The sequence below is a fragment of the Carlito syrichta genome, unplaced genomic scaffold (assembly GCF_000164805.1).
Source record: "Carlito syrichta isolate Samal-C Ts95f unplaced genomic scaffold, Tarsius_syrichta-2.0.1 Scaffold315839, whole genome shotgun sequence".
NCBI classification, from domain to species: domain Eukaryota; kingdom Metazoa; phylum Chordata; class Mammalia; order Primates; family Tarsiidae; genus Carlito; species Carlito syrichta.
The window spans coordinates 305247-322762 of record NW_007259935.1 but is presented as its reverse complement, the minus strand read 5'-3'; the positions used below and the strand labels follow the sequence as shown (position 1 = coordinate 322762).

The 17516-nt window shown below is 35.7% G+C and overlaps 1 protein-coding gene across 1 annotated transcript in view; it reads right to left on the bottom strand.

The window, feature by feature from the left end:
* Positions 1–17516, bottom strand: part of POF1B (premature ovarian failure, 1B) — a 90119-nt gene that overhangs the window by 46958 nt on the left and 25645 nt on the right. Inside the window, exons 4-5 of the mRNA XM_008073423.1 lie at positions 15755–15856; positions 9883–10065 (exon numbers count right to left, since the gene is read on the bottom strand). Of these exons, the coding sequence (XP_008071614.1) occupies positions 9883–10065; positions 15755–15856 (285 nt within the window). The remainder of the gene's footprint in view (positions 1–9882; positions 10066–15754; positions 15857–17516) is intronic.

Genomic DNA, 17516 nt, shown 5'->3' with positions numbered 1-17516 from the left:
CTCAGCCTTCCAAGTAGCTGGAATTACAGGCATGCGCTACCATGCCCGGCTGATTTTTTTTATTTTTATGTAGAGATGAGGTCTCGCTGCCCAGGCGGGTCTCGAACCCTCGGGCTCAGGCAATCCACTCACCTCAGCCTCCCAAAGGCGCGGGATTACAGGCTGAGCCACCGAGCCCGGCTTCGAGTTCATTTTTAATGGACAGCAGGGTTGTTCCATGTTTTTGCTATTGTGAATAGTGCTGCAAAAACACACGAGTGCAGATATCTTTTTTGTAGAATGATTTGAGTTCCTCTGGGTATATTTACAGAAGTGGGATTGCTGGGTCATACGAAAGGTCAGTTTCTAGTTCTTTTAGGAATTGCCATGCTGTTTTCCATAGAGGTTGAAATAGAGATACTGCCTTTATATATTTTTAAAATTTCGGCACCCAGCTTAGTGCCTGGATATAGTAAGTGCTAGGCAAACATTTATTGGATAAATAGATTAAATATTTTCATCACCATGAATATAGTAATAATACTACTTCTGCACCAACTCATCTTGTTATTCATATACATTGGAGAAATCCCTTATAATAGCAGTCTTGAACAGTAAGTAGTACTTAAATTGTTTGTAGCCAGGCTAGGTGGCTCAGCCTGTAATCCCGCACCTTGGGAGGCTGAGGTGAGTGGATTGCCTGAGCCCGCGGGTTCGAGACCTGCCTGGGCAACTGGGTGAGACCTCATCTCTACAATAAATAAAAAAATCAGCCGGGTTTGGTAGCGCACGCCTGTAGTTCCAGCTACTTGGAAGGCTGAGGCGGAAGGATCGTCAGAGCCCAGCAGGTCGAGGCTGTGGTGGCCGGGAGCGGCCACTGCACTCCAGTCTGGGCAACAGAGTGAGACTTCAACTCAAAAAAAAAAAAAAAAAAGAAAATTGTTTGTAATAAAGGATAAAATTAGGGCTACATATTAAATAGAATAGATGGAAAAGCACTGGTTGGAAGAGGTGCTTTAACAAAGCACACTGAATTGAACTTAATAAAGCTGAATCAGTGCTATTCTTACTCCCTTTGGCACCCACAGGAGTGTGTGCACATACATTTTTACATTAAGTGTAGAACATGGTGATTCTTCTACTCCCTACCATTTAAAAACCATGTAGGCAGTTAGGGTTGTCATTGTATAATGAGTACAAGTGACTGGATAGTAACAGCTTAAATTGTGTTTTAACTGAAACATAAAATGCATGATATTTTCCTAAAATACAAAGTGAGAATCAATAATGTATAAAGTTTTTTCTCATGGACAATAGGAATTTTGCAACAAATTGTGGTTTTTTTTTCCCCTATGGCTTTCAGGAATCTCAGAGCCAAGTTTTTGATCCAATTTTACTAAATACATAGAAAACTGTAGCCTGCATTTTTGTGTACTTTCTTTTCCTTCTGGTATTTCTGCTCCGTTATATTTACATTCTCAGTGACACATTTCTTTTTGTATCCCATTGCATCTTATTTGCTGTCATAAGCCACTCCAAATCCTTTTTGGAATGAAGTGGGAGATATAAATTCATAAACATATGCAAGTATCTATATTAAAAATTAATTTTAGACTAATATTTTTTAAAAATACATAATTTTGGTAACAACTTTGTTGCTACCTTTTTCTCCTATCCACTTATCTATTATTTCTCAATTCTGCCATTCTTTAGCATATGATTTACTCAAGGGATAGGACAATTTATGTTATGTACCTAGATCAGTGAAGGAACATACTGTGCATATGCACTATCACTTTTAATTTAGCTTTTAAAGCTAAGACTAAAATCTATACCCCCCAAAAAAACCCATAAAATTTACAAGGTCTTGGTGGCATGAGTTGATCATTCATTCAGCACACATTTATTGAAAATGTACTAAGAATTGTCCTAAGGTACTGTTTTATGTACTACTAGAAACAAAAACACCTAAGACATTGTCTCTTCCCTCAAAGATGAATGGTCTTTTAGAAACCTAAGATATAAACTTAAATAATCTAAATTCAATGAATAGACTGACCAATTGAGAAGGGCTATAAGGAAAAGTAGAGATTCAAAAGATATCCAAGAAGAAAATCTAACTTTCGCTATATGAGAGAGGTTTTATGAAGGAAGTATCATCAGACTATGATAATGCATTGGTGTGGAGTAGCAAAGGAGAGGGAAAAGTAAATATATATAAATTTTAAGTCTAGTGATTAAAGCACTGGAGATATCATTAAAAGAAATGGGGGACATAGAGTGAAAAGCTGGTATGATTAGTTAGAGATGACTGTGGAACAGTCAAGTGATGTCAGTTAGGCAATTAAAAATTATGTGTTGGAGTTGAAGAAGGAATTTTTGAGAATTATGTAGAAGTTGTAACAGAAGTCAAGATTTTATGTCATATTGTCAAGAGAGAGAAAGTAAAGAAAGAAGAAGGGAACCAAGAGTGAGTTATCAGGGGAGAGGTCCTGATGAAAGACAGAAGAAGAGCCTGATAAGAAGACTTAAAAGTAGCAGTACGGTATAATGGGAAGAAAAAATATCAAGAATAGAATGAATGAACAGTGCTAAATGCAGGCGAAAAGTAACAAGATGAGAACCAAGAAAAAGAAGTGGACTTTAGCAACTTGAAGATGAATATAAGCAGTTTACGAATAAAACCAGTTTATTCATAAGATGAATAAAACCAGTTTATCTAGTTTGCAGTGTCGAGAAATGTATGGGTAGTGAGGGAATGGCATCAGTGAGCATGACTTCCTTTGGAAATTTTGCAGGTGAAGAGGACAAAAAAAGACGAGATTGTAAGTTAACAGAATGGTAGGGTTGTGAAGGGAGTCACCTTGAAAACAAAGTTAGAGTCTTAATTCTTGAATACCAAAAGAATCAGAGGTTTGCAGAAGGTATAGACATTTTTCAGTGAAGTGGGGGCATTGAAGAGGTTCATATAGTAAATTCAACTGGATCAGTAAAGTAGCATTGGGATAACCAAGAAACATGAAAATGCAAATTACCAGGCCCCAGAAATCTCTACTTGAATAGACCTTCCAACGAATCCTGGTGCACACTAAAGTTTAGGATGCACTGCCAATTTTCAGTAGAAGGCGAGGCCACTTGCCAAAAGAGAAAGAGCAGCAGGGGATTGGAGTATGAGCAAGGTGGGAAAAATAAAGGCTAGACATTGAAGACTATGGAGTAAGTAAATTAGAATCAATTTTTTAAAAAAAGATTTAGCAATGAAGGGAGTCCAGCAAGATGCAGACAATCTGTACTATACTAAATTTGCCTAGCTTGAAGACGTTCTTTAGTACACAAATAAGTCAAAATCTAAGGGGCAGAGAAGGTGGATGGTAGTCTAGCCAAAGTAAGGAATCAGCAAAGTGAGGACAGTAGAAGAAGGGTTTCTAGCAAAAGCATTATTGAACTGGCTGACAATGGAGACCAGTCTGTCTTAGAAATAAGGGCCGGAGAGCTTGGTGATGGCAAGGTTAAGTAGAAATTAGAGAGTAGGAGATGAAGTATGAAAGTGATGATAAGAGACAGAGACATTTAGAATTCTAGGTTAAACACTTCCATGTGATGAGGTTGAAGGAGTGGTCAAAGGTTATGTGGACTAAAGATGTAGAAATGAAGAAATGGCCAGGTGTGGTGGCTCAAGTCTATAATCCCAGTGCTTTGGGAGACCGAGATGAGGAGATCACATGATCCCACAGGTTTGATAACAGCCTGGGCAACCTGACGAGACCTCATCTCTACAATAAATCAAAAAATTGGCTGGGTGTGGTAGCTTGCTTATAGTTCCAGCTACTTGGAAGGCTGAGGCAGAAGAATGGCTGGAGCCCAGCAGGTCAATGCGGTGGCCATGAGCATGCCACTGTACTCCAGCCTGGGTGACAGAGTGAGACTCCAACTCAAAAAAAAAAAAAAAAAAAGAAATGAATAAATTGAGGGTGATGATGAACCAGGAGGGCAGAATGTAGAAAAGATTACTGATATGGGTAGTGAAGTTCTTATAGATGATTCCAGAGCTGTTGAAGGATGAAGAGAGTGACCCAAAGGTCAGTGAAAAGTAATACTTCAGTCTAAGAGAACTGGTGTACATAGATTGCAGGGTTTTAAGGAGAGTAGAAGGCTAATGAGAAACATTTGACTGTGTGTAAATTGTATTGAGAAAAGAATTTTCAATAGATACACAGAAAATCAAGCAAATGGAAAAAGCAGAGAATTATTAATACCAACAAGAAAGTTATACTAATAAAAAAGCAAAATAATATGCAAATTGGTTCTGCAGTAAATATTTTATAATAATATAAACACTGAATACTGATTTAATATAAAAGTATGGAGATTTAACTATACTGGTATAATGAAAAAGATGGATACAGTTGGATGAGAGAGTAATAGAACTAAATGAGTATCAGAGTTATCAACAGATAATATAGAGCATTGATAAATCAAGAGATACCAGTATGCATACTATAAGCTTATCCATATTATGCTGCATACTAAAATTATATGTATACTATCTAGATAGATAGAGAGACAGAGAGAATAGATATTTAGCTGTGTGGAGGTAAACACCAGAAGACAAAGCTAAGAATTGAAAATGATTGCCTCTGGAGATCAGGTTTGCGTGGTGACAAAGGCTGGAACAGAGAATTGCTGTTTGTTATATGCCTTTTAGTACTATTTGACCTTTTAAACTATGTACGTGTATTAATTTGATTAAAAAACTAATTTATAAGAGGAGTAAATAAGTAACAATTTGTTAAAAAATAAAGGTGAGCTTACCACAACACAAAAAAGGGACCATAGTAGGAGGTTGAAGAAGCTAGTAATGGGAAAAGATGGGCCCAAACAGACATGAATTAAATTTCTGGAAGCAACAGCAGGGGATAGAAGTTTGTACAAAGGCAAAAGGCACTCATTTTCAATAATACAGATGAAGAAAACAATAAATATGGAGAAGAACTTGAGCCTCATGTTAATGAGTAACAGGAGAGGAAGAGCTGCTGAGTTTATTGAAATAACCAGTTCTGAAATTTTATCATTGGTGGATGACTTATGTTAAATAAACACTATAGCAAGCTTCTTGAAGACTTGCCAGCAAAGTACGTAACACTAAGATCTGTGCTGTCTTGATGGTGGCAAAAATTGACTTTTAAAATGATGTAATAAAGACATCACATCACAAACTGGAGTATTTTCCGTTGGCAAATGCACTATCCAAGTGAGCAGAACTGTTCCCCTTACATCTTCCCATGACACCAAAAGACTTCCTGGAATCCTCAAGTCATGTGACAGAGAGTTGCGCACACAATATGCATATTTATTTGAGCCTTTCTTATAAACATCACCTGTATGACAACTTGTAAGATGAGTTCAGCTGAGCTTTTCCCTGTCAATAACATGTTTGAAATTATCTGTTCCTTGCTAATGACAGGAAAATGATCATGGCATGTTATTCTTACATTCCCCAGAGAAGGATATATGACTAGTGATATTTTTCATTTGAAACCAAAATGATGACGCTGCTAGGGAGGACCATGGAAAACATACATAAATTAGTTTTATAAAAATATTGTGAAGCCAGGTTTTTAGATACCCGATTTTGAAAAATATTTTAATGCATTTTACTTTAGGAAAACACTTGAAAGGTGATCTAGTTTCATCTAAAAATAGCATTACAATGAAATTGATTCCTTTAAGACATTTGGGATCTGGGGTTTGGGGTGGAAGATGATCAATAATCAAACTATGTACTTGGCGCTAAACTAAGTGCTTTTTATATTTTATCTCATTTAATCTTGCAAGATATATTGCACAATACAGAATGATGGTTCTTCTTTCACAGATAAAGAAATTGAGGCTAAGTTTATTGTTGAAGGTCATGCAGCTCAGCGGAATTAGGTTTTAAAACAAATAATTGAATTGAAAGCCTGTGTTCTTTCCACTTTACTATCCTATCTCCAAATTACAATTTAACTCTAAACACAAACTTTTAAAATGAGCCATATTTTATTTTTAAAAGAGCCACCTGCATGTAGCCTACTTATGTAGTTAATTTTCACTTGTACCCCCACATTCCTGTAATAAAATAAAATTTAGAAAAAAAATAAAAGATCCTAACTACATCTGCTCTGTTTTCCTTTAAAGAGACTCTTCCACCCACATGTCACAACTGCAAACACTAAGCAATCTAGGCAAGAGAACTTTCTCACTGCCCACCTTTATCCATGGGATCTGTACAACCAGGATACGCCATCCTCACTCTGAGCAGGAATGGATCCAATCCCATTTAATCCATATAACTGGAATTATTAACTCTAAGCTTCCAAAAGCACTACTCTATTTTCAGAGGCACCTCAACTTTATCCTAATAAAATATTTTTAAAAGAAAAAATTTACCTATATGAAAACCCCCAGCCTTTAACCAAACTACATAAAAATCTCAAACTGCAATATGAATAATAAAATAGAAAGTGATATATTAGTTACCCAACTCTGTCCATTTTTAAAGTAGGCAATATATAGTTTGGTTATTATTAGATGTACTAAGCTGGTAAGAAAACATCATAACATTACTGTTGCTGCTGGACAAAATTCTTAATCCTGTGATATTTTTCCCATCTCTGAGAATTGTCCCTCACACCATTCCTACTGTCATTATTCTAGTTTAAGTTTGACACCTAAACTACTGTAATAGCCCTTAATAATCTTCTCTTGTAAATCATTCTCCATGGCATTGTTTCATGCTGTAGACTTCATAGTTTATAAAAAAAACCTGTCAGCATATATTTTCATTTAGTCTTTACATCAACCCTGTGAAGTAGACATCCCTACCCAATTTTTATACATGACAATATTGCTGAAAAGTTTAGTATTATTAAGAACATATAGCATGAGAGAGACAAAGTCAGGATAGGAACCCAGGCCTTTCTACTCAGGGATACCACCAATACCTCTCCAGTGGCAGACTCTTAATTCCATGCTCTATTTATGTTTATACTAATGATCAAGGTCTCTCCACATAAGTGACCCAAATTCAAGGGGAACTATCAATGTATTCTGGAGCCAGGCTGTATAAAGCTTGGCTCCACCACATGCTAGCTGTGTTAGTTAACCTTTGCAAATAACTTAACCTCTTTAAACTTCAGTTTCTTTATCTGAGCATTAAGAACAACAATAGTACCTTTCTAATATGATCATTGTGAGAAGAAAATTAATCAATATGCTAGTCTATCTTACACAAAGCTGCTAGTGTTAACCTTGTAAACCATACCTATTAGTATTTTTCTATTCAGTAAACTTTATTCCATTGCCTACTAAAGAAAGCTCCAAGTTTTCACTTTGCCTGGTTTGAGATCAGGTACCCTTACTAATGTTGTGTGCCCCCACTCCCTCCCCTGGCAGTTTCTGGCTACTGCTGGTCCTTTCTTGTAGTGTTATGATAGATGTTCAGAGTCTACTTGTGAGTGAAAACATGTGGTGCTCAGTTTTTTGTTTCTGTGATAGATCACTGAGTGTCGTGGACTCTGGGTCTGTCCAAGTTGCTATGAAGTCCATAATTTTGTTCTTCTTGATGGATGCATAATATTCCATCATACATTCAATATATTTCCATTAACTATAACCACTCTACTTTGGTACTGAATATTATAATTTATTTCTTCTGTTTAACTGTATGTTTGTACTAGTTAACCAATTTCTTTTAATCCTCCACAATCACTCACACACTATTCCTAGTCTGTGGTAGCTACCATTCTACTCTCTACTTCCATGGGATCATCTTCCACATGAGTGAGACCATGAAATATTTGTCTTTCTGTGCATGGCTATTGCATTTAACATAGAGACCTACAGTTTCATCTGTGTTGCTAAAAATTATATAAACTCCTTATTTTTATGACTGAATAGTATTCCATTATATATATATTACATTTTTGATTCATTTGTCTATTGATGGTCACATAGTTTGATTCCATGTTTTGGCGATTGTGAATAATACTGCAATAAAAAAATAGGAGTACAAACAAAAAAAGAAAGCCCCAAATTTTTAACTTAACACTTAAGGATCTCATAACCAGGTCTCAACGTGTATTATGTTAACACTACACCCTAGTATTTCACATAACATGTCTTCCATACCATACAAATCAAGCCACTAACTATTCTTGAAACCCAACATGTACTTTCCTAAATCCTATAACTTTGTTCAAGAAATTCCTTCTTCCTAGGATGTTATCTCCATGCAATACCACAATATCATATATGTAAAATCTACTCATTTTTCAAAACCCAGGTTAATTTCCTCCTCCTCAACAAAGACTTCTTTGATCTCCTAGCTGAAATTAATTTATTCTCTCTTCTGTTCCCAAAACATGGTGATATCTCATCTTTTATGATGGACAACACTTTGCTTTGTGTTATGTTTTATGTGCTTGCCACTTTCCCCCTTTAGAGGAAACTAAGGCAAGTACAAGTTAAGTGTTAGATTGAACTGTATAAAATTGCTAATATTTGACCAATTTCAAACTATAAAAATGACAATTTCAAATGATTTAATCTAATAAAATGGCCCTTTTATGGTCATTACTAGTCCACTTAATGTAAGACATTCAACAATCTTTGGATTGTGTTTTAGGCCAATGTTTCCATGCAGGTATTCACAGGAAAGACAATTTTAGGATTTTTTTTTTAATTAAAAAAAAAACATGAATTGTAAATCTTTGTAGTTCTTTTTTTCACCAATATGGCCAAAATATTTATTTCAACATTTTAGTCCTTAGAAATAATCTCAAGTATGTTTAATATAAAACAGTAAAATTTTTATGTGGGCAGGATCCTTCTTTACTTTTTCTTACTATTTTATTTTGTCTTTTAGTAAGAGTTGCCTATGACAGAGGTCAATTTGAGATCTAAAAAAAACACAAATGAACCAGGCTTGGTGGCTCAGCCTGTAATCCTGCGCTTTGGTAGGCTGAGGTGAGTGGATTGCCTGATCCCGCAGGTTTGAGACCCGCCTGGGAAACTTGGCAAGACCTCATCTCTACAATAAATCAAAAAATTAGCTGGGTGTGGTGGCGCATGCCTGTAGTTCCAGCTACTTGGAAGGCTGAGGCGGAAGAATCGCCAGAGCTCAGCAGGTCGAGGCTGTGGTGGCCCGGAGCGTGCCACTGCCCTCTAGCCTGGGCAACACAGTGAGACTCCAACTCAAAAAAAAAGAACAAACACACAAATAATAGCTGATTCCCATTGTTCTAGCTGTTATTGTTAGTTTTACCAAAATACAAGAAAATTGTTTTTACCTTAACACTTGGATAGCAGATGTTTGCAAAGTCTTCATAACATAAATTAGTCACTGGGGATTGTATCCCAGAAAATTTCTCCTTAGCAACTAAGTTTTAGTTTCTGTTTTGTTGATGTAATACACAATAAAATATAAGCATATTTTTATTTGAGTTAGTATAATATATTCTCAAGGAAGACATACAAGAAGTAAATACCAGCTTGCAAAATGTGGCCATTACAATCACCTTAGATAATATCATCATTTCCAATTCATTGTTCATTTAAATACCATAACTCATGAAAATATTTAATGTTGAATAATTGGTGGGTCCATTTTAGAACTGAGGACCACCTAGAAATGGGGTATTAAGTAACTAACTTATAACTTACCTCATCGATTTAATGTATTAATGGACCTGAATTGTTTTCTTTTCAAGAGGAAATGGAAAAATTTGTTTAAAAAATTCTATGACACATACAGTAGTATAACTCCCCAATATTTTGATGAAAATTTAATGTGAGTACTTATAATATGAGAAGTGTTCCAGAATGTTATTACAGATTAATAAGGAATCATCTGATTGGTCTTACCTGCTCGTGAATCTGGTTTGATCCCCCATGGCACAGCTCATTTCCAATGTTTGTAGAAATTGAATCACTTTCTGTGATGGTTTGGATTTGCTGGTTAGAATGGGACTGCTGACAATGTGGAGAGTGGATGATCTGGGGTTGTTGGACAATGTGATGATGGCACTGAACCTGAGGATAGCATTCCTAAGATACATACACATGCCAAAAATATCCACTGAGAATAAAAATTACTAATCAAGAAAAATACGATTAAAACCATTTTTAAAATTTAAAGTTTTTTTCATTATGACTCAAACCCTAGGCTTTGTAATTTTAATTATTGTTATATTATTTTTCAAATTTTTTCCATTGGGAAAGTTTGTATTGAATTCTGTGTTTATTTGATCATGTGGCTGTGATCATCCAAATAGTTAAATTAGCCAAAGAATGTATCTGATTAAATTAATATTCCAGTTATACTTAATGGTAAAATTGTAATGAATATTAACATTACTTAATCTCTTTTGCTGATTCAACAGGCACTTAATTATCTAATTATATAATACTGTTATACTGAAATATAGATAAATATACAATTAGAAAATAATACAGTGATTTTCAATGTCAGAAAACATATTAGAGTCATAATGTGGAGAGCAATGTTCTTATGTTTATGAAACTCAAATATAAATTTTTGAAAAAGATTGAACTCCAGTGACTAAAGCTTCAGATCCAGAAAACAGGGATTTCTAACACTGATTCTACCACTTACTCTATGATCTTGAAAAACTGTATATTCAACCTTCATGAGCCTCATTTTCTCATTTGTAAAAGTAGACATAATATATGTCCCATTTGAGTGCCATGAGGTGTAAATTTACTAAATGTCTGTAAATTTCTTAGTACAAAGTAGGTGAGTAATAAACATTACTATTATTATGTTATCATCATCATTGTCATCATCATCAACTGTATCACCATCTATCCCACTAATTTTGAAGATTAAAAAAAAAACAAACTCCTGAGGTCCAGGCAAATAAGATGACTTACTTATAATGACACAGTTAATTAATGGCAAAATTGGAACTGTAACTCATAATTTCTAGCTTAGACTTCTTTCAGGATATTAGGCTGAATTTGTTGTTTGTAAACTAAATCTTTGTTATCTGATTATTTATTTGTTATGGCCTTTTTTTCTATAAGTATAGAGTACAGACTTTAACAAGATATCTGGTTATTTTAGTTTGGGGAATTTCAGGTACATTTCAGCTTTCTTTATTATTTTGTTATTATTCTACTTTGATCAGAGGCATCTGGAAGCCTGCTTTCAAAGGAAAAATACTCTTTTTTGAATCATAATGCCATACACATGCACATACAACTAACTTTGTAAGTATAAACTAAATGTTTTATTTTGACTATAAAAAGTTTACCTATATTAATACAGTGAAGTACTTCACATTTTAATTTTTTATATTAAACAATTTCCAAGCTATATTAAATGGAAAACACCAAAGTGCAAAGGAATTAATATAGTATACCCCTTTTCTTATAAGATTTTTTAAAAATGTGCATACATATATTTACAAACATATATAACTGCTTTTATATGCATAGACCAAAACATTTTTAAGAGTGGCTGCCTCTGGGAGGAGAAACTGAGGACAACATAGTCTGGAAAAGGAAAAATAAGCTTATTTTTCATTGTAGACTGCTAAATACACTTTTTAGTGTTTTTATACTATTTGAAAATATTTGTCATACATAACAATTATCAATCAATGTATACAAATCTATCTTGAATGAAAGAAAAAATGTATAAAGAAGCATATTTTACAAACAGAAGTTGCCTTCCTAAACATACAACTAGTAAAAACTCATATAATATATTAATTGAATCATTTTTTCTAGACTCTTCAGATGTGACTGACTTTTAAGAATGCTAACACTAAGATCTTTACAGTTTAGGAAACTAATTGTATGCTATCAGAAACTTTTGTACAAATTTTGAGGGTAAATGCATGTTACATTATTATCTTTTATGTTACAAAATACCTTCATATGCTGAATTAGGATAAAATTACACTGACAGTCTGAGAAGACCACTCAGTGGGGAGCTTATACACTATTGAAATAGAATTCCTTTTGAAGAAGAAAACAATAGTATGTCCTTCACAAAGCAAATTAGAAAACACTTGGAAAGAGTATATCAATAGAGGGCAATAAAGAAAACAAAAACCATTTCTCAATCACCTTCCTTCATTAATATATCAGTTGACTCTTGAATAAAATATTGACATTTCCATCATCCAGGGTGCCTTGCAGTTTACCTGAGCCTATTCGGTCTGTGAACCATTCGTTGGTATCACTGAATTCTTAGCAGATTTTCAGTTTTCAATTCTTATACCTGCTACTGAAGTTATTGCTTTAAAGCAAGATGCGCATATATTATCATATTTGTAAAGTATATCATTAGTTAAACTTTCAAAGTATAAAAGATCAAACATGTTCTGATTTATCATACATTTTTCCTCTTTAAAAGTGAAAAAGAGCCAGGTTCAGTGGCTCAGCCTGTAATCCCGCACCTTGGGAGGCCGAGGTGAGTGAATTGCCTGAGCCTGTGGGTTCGAGACCCGCCTGGGCAACTTGGCGAGACCTCATCTCTACAATAAATCAAAATATTAGCTGGGTGGGGTAGCGCGCGCCTGTAGTTCCAGCTACTTGGAAGGCTGAGGAGGAAGGATCGCCCGAGCCCAACAGATAGAGGCTGTGGTGGCTGGGAGTGGCCACGGCACTCCAGTCTGGGCGACAGAGTGAGACTCCAACTCAAAAAAAAAAAAAAAAAGAGAGAGAGAGAGAAAAAGAATTACAGAGTGCAAATCATGTAAGTTGGATAATTATCTTGTGACTAGCACTAGTTTACCACCCTTTCACTATAAAAACCTCTTTTTTCTTGGACAGATCTCATATCCTTAGATATAGTCCTATTTGATTTACTCACATATACAGTAAACAGATTCATCCAGACTCTGCCTTTACCCAGCTTGTCCTGGTCTATCTCTATCACTGAGGAAACTCAGCCAGGAGAAAACAATTGCAAAATGTTCCATCTGCATGTTTCCCTTAACTTGGGAAGCTTCCATGGCAGTTTCAAAAGTCTCAAATTGTTTAAATCATTAATAAGCAAAAGTGTCCATAAACAAGTAAATAGTAAGCAGCAGCAGTTTTCTCTTTTTTTTTTTTTTTTTGAGTTGGAGTCTCACTCTGTTGCCCAGACTGCAGTGCCGTGGCCGCTCCCGGCCACCGCAGCCTCGACCTGCTGGGCCCCAGCGATCCTTCCGCCTCAGCCTTCCGAGTAGCCGGAATTACAGGCGTGCACCTCCACGCCCGGCTAATATTTTGATTTATTGTAGAGATGAGGTCTCGCCAAGTTGCCCAGGCGGGTCTCGAACCCGCAGGCTCAGGCAATCCACTCACTTCAGGCTCCCAAAGCGCGGGATTACAGGTTGAGCCACCGAGCCCAGCTAGCAGTTTTCTCTTAATGGAGCTCTTCTTTAATTGTCCCAGCTGCATAGCAGTAATAATGTCTATGATATTCAATATCTTACTTTAGAGTTCAAAAATTAGAAAAGCTATTTAGTCTCTTAAAAACAAGAAACTGGGAGCAGCATAAACTGATAAACCCCAAACATTTCTTACTATTTAAAGTGTGTCAAACTTATTGTTTAGGCAGCCCAGTTGAATAAAGGACAGATGTTATTTTATAGCTTGAGAAAAATATCCCTTGAAGAACAGACTTATTTAATGAAATTTTTCTACTTAATATTATAAAGTCTAGAAATATTATGCTGTTCTTCTGTAAGATGTCTGTTCAATATATACCATACTAAACCCTTCAGACTATAACCAGCTTTCCAAGTGAACCAAAATCTTAAAGAATTTAGGGCCAGATGTGTTGGCTCATGCCTGTAATCTCAGTACTTTGGGAGACCAAAGTGGGAGGATTGTTTGAGGCAAGGAATTTGAGACTAGCCTGGGCAACATATCAAGATCAAACTCTATGAAATATAAAAAAAACAAAAATAGCCAGGCATGGTGGTGTGCACCTGTAGTTCCAGCTATTTGGGATGCTGATGTGGGAGAACTGCTTAAGCTCATGGGGTAGAGGCTGCAGTGAGCCAAGATTGAACTACTGCACTCCAGCCTGAGCAACAGAGCAAGAGCCCATCTCTTAAAAAAATAAAAAGAATTTGGATGTTTATGATTCTGAGCGTTTGCTCCATTTCATTTTCACTAGACATCAAATCAGTAATATTGTGCTTGTCCCTATGAATTTGTTAACAATTGTCCACAAATGGTCTTAAAAATATAATGTGCTCTTATGCCAAAAAATTCAAAGAGAAAAATCTAGTATATTTAGACAGTTTCATTTCATTTGTATATGAGAAAAATAGTTTTGGTCTCAAAATTGATTTGACAGCATTTAACTACCCATTATGGGTTGAATTAACCCCCAAAAGATGTGTTGAAATCTATTCCTCAGTAACTCAGAATGTGGCCTTAATTTAAAAATAGGGTCTTGCCGGGCTCGGTGGCTCAGCCTGTAATCCCGCGCCTTTGGGAGGCTGAGGTGAGTGGATTGCCCGAGCCCGCGGGTTCGAGACCCGCCTGGGCAGTGAGACCTCATCTCTACAATAAATCAAAAAATCAGCTGGGCGTGGTAGCATATGCCTGTAATTCCGGCTACTCGGAAGGCTGAGGTGGAAGGATCGCCGGAGCCCAGCAGGTCGAGGCTGCGGTGGCCGGGAGCGGCCACTGCACTCCAGTCTGGGCGACAGAGTGAGACTCCAACTCAAAAAAAAAAAAAATAGGTTCTTTGTAGAGGTAATCAAATTAAAATGAGTTCATTATGATGGGCCTTAATACAATGTGACTGGTATCCTTATAAAAATGGGAATTTAGACACAGACATTCACAGAAGGAAGACGATGTGAAGACACACAGAAGATGTGTGAAGATGGAGGATGGGAGTGATGCATCTACAAACCAAGGAATGCCTAAAACTACCAGAAGCTAGGAGACAGGCATAGGGGTTTCTTCCCTGGCAGCTTTAGAGAAAGCATAGCCCTGCCCATACAGCAATTTCAGACTTGTGGATTCTAGAATTGTAAGACAATAAATTTCTGTTTTAAACCAAATAATTTGTGGTACTTTGTTACAGCAACTCTAAGAAATGAATATACTGCCCTAGTTCAAGAATGTCCAAGAGACAAGTCTCAGATTGTGTCTGGGCTGGGCATGCAGAGCAATATGAAAACTCTGAAGATTACAGTAACAACTCTACATGAAGGACTTGGGGCTCTAGATGCCATAGAATTTTGATTGCCGTGCTTTAGTTTTACACATTATGTTGTCTCTTGATTTGTGCTTAATGAAATTTTTTAAAAGTAACTTGAAGTTTTAGTTTTCTAGATCTATTACAGTATATAGTATTTTACATATTTGTTCATACCTATTGTTCATTTAAAATTAATTCTATAATAAAAGGAGTAGGACAAAATGATCATGTTTTAAGTTATGATTTTTGTGGGACCAAAAGATATCTACATTAAGTTCATATTCTACCATTAATTTTCTATGTGACTGTACATATCTTGACTTCAGTATCTCTTTCAGTAGAATGAAGACAATAATACTTCACATGAAAATGGATATGAAAGTATCCATTTCATATCCATGGTATAAAATGCTATAGACATAATAACATATTATTATAGCTCATGATAGTCATGCCTGGCACTTGACAATTAAATGTCATTTTAGCTCTATTAAAATATTCAAAATTCTAAATTATTCACCATACAAAGCAAATTTTAAAACAAATATTACTTACCTGATCTGTATTTAGTTTCTCTACTTTCCTGATTGTTTTTTCATAAATAACATTATTTCCTGGAAAGAAATGGCCTCCTCTTAGGAATGGAGATAGTGGTTCCTACAAAGACAGCAAAGAATATGTTTTGTTCTGAAAGGTATTTTTTTTCAGAGGAACCTTATCTTAAATAAATACTATCACTAATAGTCTCTTGAGGTAGTGGCAGAATTTAGGAGGAAAGTGGAATGACATCCCAATAATGTTCTGACAGATGCAAGGAAATAATAATAAAGATAGTTCACTTTATCAAAGATAACAATCTGAATTTTTTCCTACCATATTGTACTAGGTCTAACAATTTGGGGAGATTGGTAGAGAGTGGGAACATATTTATTCATTATTTTTTCTAAGGCAAGAGATAATGAGTTTTCTACAAGATACGCAAACATGAGGTCAACCTCATTTAAATTGGGTTCACTGACAGGTTTCTTTCTATGCAAAAGTATTTTCAGAGAAATGCAAAACAAACATAATTCAGCATGGCTAAGCCATAAATTAGGTAGAACTATACTAAAGATTTTTCTGGAACTCAATTTGGGTCCTTTTAAAGTGTACACTTCTTACTTGTGATTACAATCAAGGCTAAGACTCTGGGAACAACATATGTTTCGAATATTGAGAATAGTGTAGAGGCTTTAAGAGCTACTGTATCTCTGTATAATCAACTAAATTACTGTAGGATTGGCCAAGTGCTCAGAAGATGTCAGCCAATGATATAAAGCCAGGTAACATGCTCAAGATCTGAAAGAAACCAGGAAAGAGCTAAGAATCAGACCGGGAAGCTAAAATAAATGTAATGTGCACTACATTCTTTTCCCTTCTTTTGGTTTTCATTTGAATCTTTACTTGTGTAGGAAGAGCTGGAGTTGTTTTGCTACAAAAAAAAAATTACAATCACTTATTTTATAGTATAGGGGAATAGTATAGAAAGGTAATGGTCAAGCTTATTATCAATTTATGTGCTTGGGACCATTTCAAAATTAACAAAATATAACAGCATTTTTGTTGTCTGCTATTTTATTTTTTTAACATATTTTTTATTTTAAAATTGTGGGGTACAGTTAAGGGTTAGGTATACAAATATGCATCGTTCAGGCACCCTTGTTGATAAGGGGTGTCCCCCCATCCCCAGACAGATATTGACTACCGTTAATCCCACCACCCTTGCCCTCCCTATCCCCCCCATAGATTCCCACCACTGTCAATCCTTTTCTTATAGTATTATGCTATATGTTCAAGGTACACTTATGAGTGAGAACATGTGATACTTAGATCTTTGTTGCTGTGAAAGATCACTCAGTATTATAGACTCTAGTTCCATCCAGGTTGCTGCAAAAATCACGATTTTGATCTTTTTTATAGCTGCATAGTATTCCACCGTGTATATGTACCACATTTTTTAAATCCAGTCCTCTTTTGATAGACAGCGTGGTTGGTTCCAGGTTCTTGCTATTGTGAACAATGCTGCAATAAACATTCGTGTGCAGGTATCTTTTTTATAGAGTGATTTAAGTTCTTCTGGGTATATTCCCAGTAGGGGGATTGGGGGGTCATATGGGAGGTCAATGTTTAGAGCTTTTAGGGATCACCACACTGCTTTCCACAGAGGCTGTACTAGTTTACACTCCCACCAACAGTGTAGAAGTATTCCCTTTTCACCACATCCTCTCCAGCATCTGTTATTTTTTGAGTTATTGATAATGGCCATTCTGACTGGAAT